This window comes from Cynocephalus volans, chromosome 8 (genome assembly GCF_027409185.1).
Source record: "Cynocephalus volans isolate mCynVol1 chromosome 8, mCynVol1.pri, whole genome shotgun sequence".
Taxonomy (NCBI): domain Eukaryota; kingdom Metazoa; phylum Chordata; class Mammalia; order Dermoptera; family Cynocephalidae; genus Cynocephalus; species Cynocephalus volans.
The window spans coordinates 110,043,087-110,052,058 of NC_084467.1; the positions used below are offsets into that span (position 1 = coordinate 110,043,087).

Consider the following 8,972-nt stretch of genomic DNA (forward strand, 5'->3'; position numbering starts at 1 on the left):
TTCTCTTTCCCTTGTTACCACGCAGTCCTAAACCCCTTGCATTCTGACACTTGCCCTCACCATCCTGCTGAAGCTTCTCCCTTACTAGTCACCGGCTCAACAGGCTTTTATTCTTCCTTCCTGACCATTCAATCACTCAGTGAATATCTGAGTCTATGACGTCCCAGACACTGTGCCAGGGGATGGGGATACAACAGTAAACAAGGCAGACCCTCTTTACCTGTATAGATGATCAGTTAGTGTAAGTGCTGTGAGTGGGAGGCACAGGGCATGATAGCACATGGGAGGGCTGCCTTACCTCAGCTAAGGAATTTAGCAAAGTCCTGGAGAAAAAGCCATTTAGGCTGGGACATGAAGGATAAGTGGGAATGATGTATGTGGCTCCGTGTGGTGAGGGTAGGAACAGTGCTCCAGATGGAGGGTTCAGGCCTGGAGGTGAGAGAAGCCCTGTATGTTGAAGGAGATAAACAAGCTCAGTGTGGCTGGAATTTAGAGGGTGCATGTGGGAGGGGGAGGTAAGATGAGGTGGCGAGCCAGGAGGGGGTGGACTGTTTCTGGCCTTACATACCCAGGAGCACTGGGGAGCCCACTGAAGGGCCTGGGGTGCTAGGATGATGGTAAGCTCGGTTTGGGATATGACGAAGCTGAGAATGCAAGCTTCTTGAGGACAAGATCTTCTCTGCTTTGTTCATTCCTGTATGCCCAATACACAGAACGGTGTCTTACATGTTATCAGTAAAAATTTGTTCAATACATGAATACGTAAAAGATACTTGTATTATTTTATGTGGAAAAGTCTAGAAGGTAGCTTTGACTGCCAGCTAGCTTAGGAGCTAGAACTAGGTTGAGGAGATAAACGTGAATGGTCATTGGCCTCTAGTAGTAAATGAGGACGAGAGCACTAGGGAGAGTATGAGGATTGAGGAGGTTTGCATGTGGACCCAAGGAGCAGTAGCATCTAAAGGACAGCAGTTGCTGGGTGTGGTTTTTCAGCACTTCCTTCCTAATCACATTCTCTTCTCCTTCGTCTGTCAACTCTGCTGCTTTGTCTGCCTCTTTAGACTCTGCTCCTTTCTGTGCTGAAGTCTCTTCCTCTTGCTGTCTCCTACTGTGGACATGCCCCTGGCCCTCTCTCTCTCTCTCTGCTTCTCAAGCTAGGTCTTCTCTCCAGACTCAAATTACAAATGCAAATGTCTGTAGACTTCCTAGTGGCACCTCCAACACAACACACCCTCACTGAGCTCATTACCTTCTCCCCAAACCTACCTCTCCTATGGATGTCTTTCCATCACTCACTCTGCTTACAGGAGGCACTCCATAGAGGTTTGTTGATTTGAATCTTGAATTAGAAGCTTGGTACGGATTGGCTCTTACTTCTAATCAAAACCTGAGGGTGCCAAGCAAGCAAAGATTTCCCACTTGCACCCTGATGTCTTTAAAACCAGGGCCAGTGATTTCTTGGTAGAATAGCAGATAGACTGGTATGCTTAGGGTGCCTGATGTTTTCCATCTCTTCCCTGGCTTGTTGTTCTTTGAGATAATAGCACATTTTCTTTGTACAGGGTGCACCTACCAAGGGAATAATATGGAAACTTTCACTGACTAACAGATTTCCCCCTCTGTGCTGCCAGAGAATTAAGGTACTCATCCAAGAGGTAGCTACAATTCTACTGAAAAAGCTTGGAACTTGCTAGCCTGAGGCACTGGCCTTCATTCTGTAATGTCAGAGCCCAAAATTACCTCAGACATGGTCTGATCTATTCCACTTAATTTATGAAGGAAGTAACTGTGATCCAGAGATTTTTGCTCATTAGTTAAAACTCACATAGATGGATAAGGAATCAGAAGTTCTCTGGAAACGCTTTTTCCCCGTGCTTCTTAGGGATGATTTCAAAACATGCTTCTCTTTCTCTTTCTAATGTTATCTTTACCCCTGGGTCAGCGTTCTTACCTTCTTTGTAGGGTCTCTTTCCCTGCAGCTTTAGAAGAGGATTTATACATAAGGAAATCCATAGTCCAAACACATAGACCTTGGTAACATTAATGTCCTTTCCATGCCTCAGACATCCCAGCTCCTTCTCACCTGAGGACCTTTGCCCTTCCTCTTCCTTCTCCTGAAATGCCCTACTCCATCTTATCACGTTTGCTCCTTCTTGTCCTTCAGATCTCAGAACAAATGTCTTCTCAGAAAGTGCCCCCTGCTGCCCCTGTTAATCTGTAACATACCACCTCGTTATCTTTTCTCCCTAGGATTTGTCACACTCTGATAATCCTTTGTTTATTCATTCATTGTTTTCTCCCCCCAATAGACAGTGAGCTCAGGGAAGGAGGTGGGATTTGGTTTGTCTTGCCAACTGTGTCCTCAGAGCCTATGACAGTGTCGGTGGTGGGTGAGGGGCATGGATATTTAATGAGTGAATAGGGACAATAAATGACATCTCTCCATCAGTCAGTAATTTAGAGATGATCCTGGTTATATCATTAGTCATCATTATATGTACATACAAGATGCATTTCTACTATTTACTATGCAGCTTCTGGTAATGGCTTCCATCAATCTAATTTACATTCCTCCCACTCTCTTCCCTCCCTTGCACAAATTTACTGACTCTCCAGTGTGTGTTTTAAAAAACCATATTGTTTTATTACTACCTGTAGGAGTGGCTGCATGGTGTGGTGGTGTGCTGGGCTCAGGGCAGGTGTGGGCTGTGTGGGGAGACGGCTGGGAGCCTGGGAGGAAGGGGTGGGTTGGGATACCAGGTCCAGGGGGCCTCAGGGATGCTTGACCAAAGGGGTAGCCTTTATAAAGGAGTCATGGCAAGCCAGGGCCAGGCCGCCAATAAGATTAAGAAATTCTTGGAAATCTAGCTGCCCGTCAGAGTTCAGGTCCAGTTTCTTCATCATGCGATCAAGGACTCCGGGGTCCTTCTGGTTCTGCAAAGGTAATAATAATAATAATAATAATGATAATAATAATAATAATAATAATAACCGCAACAACACCTTTATATTGCACTTTCTAAGGTGCCTTCAAAGATGCTGCCATATATTATTCTCACAGGAGTGTAAGACACAAGGTAGGGATTATTAAATTCCCATTTTCCAGATGCAAAAACAGACTCAAAGAGGTAAAGTGACCTGCCTGGCTTGAATGAGGCTTTTCTGCTGCCAGTTCCAAGGTTTTTTCTGTGACATTAGGGGTTATTAAATTTTGTAAAATCACTAGAACACTTCTTTCAAGTGTTGCATGCAACTCCAATATACAAACTATATAAAAGTGTGGAGTGATTTGAGGTGGAAAGGGGGCACAGTCCCTGCCTAATCCAGCCTCATCCTTCACTCATCCAAGACCCCAACACATACACACACTTATAGCCACTGGTTACATATGGCTCTTTAAATCTAAATTTAAATTAATTGATTTAGAAAATCAGTCCCTTAGTCATGCTAGCTACATTTCAGTGCTCAATAGGCATGTGTGGCTAGTGGTTACCATATCGGATAGTGCAGATATAGAACATTATTTCCATCATTGCAGAAAGTTCTATTGGACAGGACTGCCCTAGAGCTGTTGGGGATGAGGAATAAAATTTGAAAATGATTTTATTACACCCTATACCATTTCATAAATGGAAAAAATAAGTCAACATTCCCTATGTCATGCAGTTTGCACACTTGATCTTTAAAACACATCTTACTTCAAAGAAAAGAAGAGGAAAAGGCCCTTTAACAGTTATTCAGGGGCTCAGCCTGGCTGCTGTGTAGACCACTGGGCTCGGAGTGAGTGAAAAGGAGAAGGAGTACAGTAGTCAGCTGCTGGCCCTTCACTCCTAGCCATTCTGCCAGGGTCTTGCCTCATGCTGTGGTAGTTTGGGGAGCTGGGGGCCGGGACCAATACCTTTGTGAAGGCAGCCAGTTCTGTATTCATGAAGGTTCGGAACTCCGACTTGGAGAGTTTGAAGTTGTTCCCATCCTTTCCAGCAAACCTCTGGAAAACAGCAATCAGGGACTCGATGCACCGCTCAGTCTCTGTAGGGCTGGACATTTTTGCCTTTGGAAAAAAAAATGTGGGGCTCAAACAAGGGCAAGATGCGAAGGGCTGAATGCTGGAGAAACTCCAGGGAATCTCATCTTATTTCAGGCCAAAGCAGTTTCCTAAAAGACTGGGTTAGTTTTCAGGGGGCTGGGGGTCAAGGCAACTACAGGTCACATTCTGTGACCTTCCTTCCCACCCTGCTTCACAGGTTTATTCTAGATGCAATATAATGAGAGTAAACATGGAGCACTGAGGGTATATTTGCAAGTGGTAGATGAAAGTGAGGGTGGCAGGGTTTACTGATGTTTTTAAAATGTGTGGGTAAATCGATGTACAACTATATATCCAAAAATCCATACACACATCCAGTACTGTCTATAGATTAAATTTCCTATTTTCCAAGAGTACGGAGAGGCTTTTGTGATAAATGAAATGCCAGTTCTTTTGAAAGCAGTGCTGAATTCCTGGGACTCACACATTTTCTCGAAGAAAACTAAAACCATAGCTATTATTGTGTATAGGGTGAGAGAGCTGAGAACTTTTCCTATGTTCAAAAGCGGCTTTCACATTTGAGAGTTTGGAACCATTAATTTTAGAGGTACAGAAACTGAGCCATAAGAAGGGAATGGATATGGCAGAGCCACCCTAGATTTTTGGCTTCCCGGTCCCTTTCTGCGGTCCTCAGCCTTTCCTCCTTCTACTTCCAGGAGCCACTCATTCCCACAGGAATGGCCCGTGGAACTTCTCTGGAAGTCATTTCAAACCAGGAACGTTCACATAGGGGCTCTTAGGTTGCCGCTCACACAGCATCTACAGATCTATGGCATCTACAAAGCAGGAGATCCAAATACTGTGCTGGGCTCTACTTTCCTTACTACAGAATTCTTCAAGGAAATTGTCAGGTTAAGTGTGTCATTCCAGCAGGGACGTGGGGTCCCAGAAGTGAGGCGCTATTGTACTCCCCCTGGTGGGTAAGCGCAGCAACTGCAGGCTTTCTGGGAACCCTGCCAGGCCACACCCTTCCTCTCAGGCATATCTGCTGGCATTAACGATGATTTATATTTGGATGGTGACGTTCACAATTTAGTGTTTAGCCTTTACTTTGTTCTTAGGATGGACTTCCTGGAGCCCAGAGCTAGAGGCTTTCAGGCCCTGTAATTAACACGTGCTAAGGATTGATCTGAGCCCTTAGTTGTGCAGCTGCTGATTGGTCTCCTTCCCCCCTACCTTTAGCATTTTTGCCTGTCTCCCAGGTGCTTTACCAGCCTAATTGAGATGTTTGCTGCCCACTGCATCTTGGAGCATTTATTTTGTTGGTTATTTTTGGGGGTGGCTGGCCAGTACAGGGATCTGAACCCTTGACCTTGGTGTTATCAGCACCATGCTCTACCTAGCAAGCTAACCAGCCAGCCCCTCTTGGAGCATTTAGAGTCCCTGAACCTTTCCAGAGGTGGATCCTTTCCCAACAATCACATTGTTGGAGCCCCCCGCGCCCCAAGAGAACGTTTTCTTAAGGAAAGAAAAGTGTTGGTAGGTTCAGGGACTTTGGGGGAGAAACAAAATACCATAGCCTAGAAACAGATGTGTTTGCACAACATGCTCATTGCACAGGACTAAATCTCCCTGTCTTACTAATGTGTCAGATGACAGGAAGAAGCCTGGCTGGGAGGGCACACCAGATAGGGTAGAAGTTTCCAGGCTAAGGAGCATGGGCTTTGTGACCTTTTTCTAGACCTGCTTCCTCTGCCTTTTCCTTGCAGAATCAGATTGCTTTGATTTTCTAGTTTCAAAGTGCCTTTCTGCTTTACATTTTTTTCTCTTTAACATCAATCTTCATGTAATTTAGACTATTAGTTTTTCTTGAAAACTGTTCAGCCACAAAGAGAAAATGAAAACCTCTTTGCACAGCCCCTTGCCCCAACTATTTCTCCAAAACAAAAGAAAAAAATACAGTCATCAAATTCCAGAAATGGAATTGCATAATTTGTAGAGCTAGAGGGGACTTTGGAGATGGTTCCTGAGAAGGGCCAGAGATGGAAGGCTTTGCCCAAGGTGGGGCAGTGGCTGAAGGAGGAGAACCAGCACCCTCCACACCTCACCGTACGGCTGGAGTTTCATCTGGTGGGGGCTGTGATAGCAAGGAGAAAACAATATGATAAAAGGATACAGTGAAAGAACTGAAAAAATGCACGCAAAGTAATACAACCTGACGTTGATTGTATTTTTTCGTAGAAGAGTAAAGCAGAAGAGGGAAAGAGGCGGGGATACAGATTGACATACTAAAGCAGGAGTATGCAAACTTTTTTTTGGTAAAGGCCCTAATGGTAAATATTTTAGGCCTATGTGGTCCATACAGTCTCAGTCACTCTGCTGTGGTAGAAGGACTGCTACCACAGACTGACTATATGTAAAGAAATGGGCGTGGCCGTATTCCAATAAAACTTTTATTTATGGACATTGAAGTTTGATTTTCATATAATTTCGCATGCCACGAAATATTCTTTTGATTTTCTTTCAATCATTTAAAACTGTAAAAAATCCATTTTTAGCTTGTGGGCAGAACAGAAAACCCAGTTGGCTAGCGGGCCAAAGTTTGCTGACCCCTTCACTAAAGAGAGGTGAAGAAAGAGGTAGATTTTGGAGGTGGATTCATGGGAAAGACAGAGTTCAACGTGGAGATGGAAGGAGCTGCGAAGAGAAAGACGGGTGGAGTTCGCGCCTAGAAAGATGGCGGGACAAAAGGAAGAGGAAAGGAGGAGGGGGTTTGAGCTGGGACTGGGCTCCTCCCACATTCTTGGCTGTGGTTCCGCTTGCTGCGACAGGCTTAGTTTCTGTCTCTTTGTGTCTTCTTGGCCGTTTGCCGGTTGCTTACTGAAACTTTGATTTTCCCTAGGGCTCAGACGACCAAGTTCTGAAACGTCCCCTTTCTGGTCTGCAGCAATAACTAGTGACACCTCGCACAATTCCAAGCCCCGTCTCTAACTTTTCTCCCACGCTTCCCTGGCCTTCCGAGAGACCAGGGGCGAGGGGCTTCCAGCACACGCAGAAAATCTCCGCTACTCGCCCCATTCCAGGCAGACAGACAGAGGCGGCCTCCTGGGGCCCCGAGATTGCGGAGGGGCCTCCACCCCCGCCGGGGAGGCTTCCGTGCGGAGCGGCGGGCGGCCCTGCCCCAGCCCTCGGCTTTGCGTTGACCGGGAAGACAAAAGAACCGCCGCTTTCCACCCCCAGGCCGTCATCGCAGGTGTAATTGTAGGCTTCTTCCATCCCTTCTTCCCTAATTCCCTCCCACAAGATTTATTTGCCCTGCTCTGTTTCCTGCCACATCCACACATAAATTAAAAGATAAAGCCTGGTGGAAAGTCTGCTGTTGGTGTTTTTCTTTTTCTTTTCATTTAAAGAGGAAGAAAAGTAAAAAAGAAGAAAGTTAGGCTTACCATGTCGGAGTGGAGAGAGGCACCGTGGCTGTGGCGGGCGCGGCACTGCGAGCTCCGGGCGCGCGGCGCGCGGTTCCCCCGCCTCCCCGCCCCGCCCCGCCCCGCCCGGCGTGGCTCAAGCCTGACTCACAGCCGCGGCCGCTCCCGCTCCGCCCGCCGCCTCGCCTCGCGTCCCGGCCCGTCGGCCTTTGCTAACGTTCAGCTTCGCCTGAAGACTCACCTAAACCCGTCGTCCTCTCTCAGACTTCACCGATCGACTCGTGAACCTTGAAGATTTTTGCCTTTTCAGAATTAAGTCTTGTATAGTGGTCTTCGGGAAGTCTGTTGGTCCATGTCCGTGGGGTTTTTCCATGTATGAGCTCACTCCGGCCGTTTAAGTTAAATAGGCAGAAAAGTCCCCTTTAAAAACAAGGAAGAGTTTTAAGAGAGTGTGGATTATGATCGTTGAGAAGTTCTCTAAGAGCCGAGGCTATCTATTCCTCCATACTGAAGACATTTAATATAGTGGTGATCACTGCCGAGTGGATGGCCGGGGATTATTGGGGATTATGGCCAAGCGGTTATTGCCACCCTTCTCTCAAACTTTTCTGTAAACTGATGACAGTTAAAAAGACAAAACAAACAAAAAAACAAAAAAACCAAACTACTGCAATTCCAACTGACCTGTGCGGGTAAGGCATCTATCTGTGTGCAATTTGCACGAGTGCTGAGAGTTGTATCAAGAATCAGAAACTGTGGGTCTGCTACTGCACTGCAGTACTTTTGACAAGACCCTCACCCCTTTGAACTTGCATTTCCTCATGATCTGTAAATAGGTCAAGAAATAGGAAAGGCCTATTTCATAAGATTGTAATGATTTTCAGATAAAATGATGGCTTTGAAAGGACTTCAAAAACTGCATAGTAGGTGTGAATGAAAGATAATGGGCCCCCCCGAGCATTGTGTAAATTGCTTCCTGGCATCTGCTCTCACAGCTTCAGCTGGGCACTCCTTGAGTATGTAATACGAAATCTTCATCTCAACTCTCATCTACTCCATACCCACGTATTCAGTCGCTTGTTTATGAATCCACTTGAAAGTCCCTCGTGCACCTTTGGCTCAATAATCTAAGAAGTATCTTGTTTTCCCTAACCTTTCGCCTTCCCTGTCTCTGCTAATGGTATTGCCGTTCTTCCATTTTCCCTCCTTGAGAACATTAAGGCCATGTTTTGACTCTAAATCCCTTTCCTACCCACGATTCTTATCAAGTGCCAAGTAACATCAGCTTTATTTTTATACTCTCAGATCTTTTCCCCATATTTTCTATTCCCACTTCCACTGGTCTAGTTTAGGTTTTCATTCCCTCTTTCCTCCAATTTCCTAACAGGTTTCTTGCCCTCGTTCTGTTCTACTGACTGTTGAAAACACATTTTCCTAATGTGCAGCTCTGATCAATTGCTGCTTAAAAACAAAACACAACAAAAGAAACAAACAAAATGGCTCCCCAATGCCCCCAAATC

General features: G+C 45.7%; 1 protein-coding gene across 1 annotated transcript; it reads right to left on the reverse strand.

Annotated features, from left to right (window-relative positions):
- Positions 1-2,618: 2,618 nt before the first annotated feature.
- Positions 2,619-7,554, reverse strand: S100A11 (S100 calcium binding protein A11). Its single transcript, XM_063106927.1, has 3 exons — positions 7,474-7,554; positions 3,899-4,051; positions 2,619-2,934 (listed from the first exon to the last, which is right to left on the reverse strand). The coding sequence occupies exons 1-3, from the start codon at positions 7,474-7,476 to the stop codon at positions 2,773-2,775; spliced, it is 318 nt and encodes a 105-aa protein (XP_062962997.1). The 5' UTR covers positions 7,477-7,554; the 3' UTR covers positions 2,619-2,772.
- Between the last annotated feature and the right edge of the window lie 1,418 nt (positions 7,555-8,972).

Bases quoted from the DNA above. Each gene is read 5' to 3' on its own strand.
- S100A11 (XM_063106927.1), bottom strand. The intron at 2,935-3,898 runs GTATTGGTCCCG...TTACCTTTGCAG, and splicing joins AACTGGCTGCCTTCACAAAG to AACCAGAAGGACCCCGGAGT.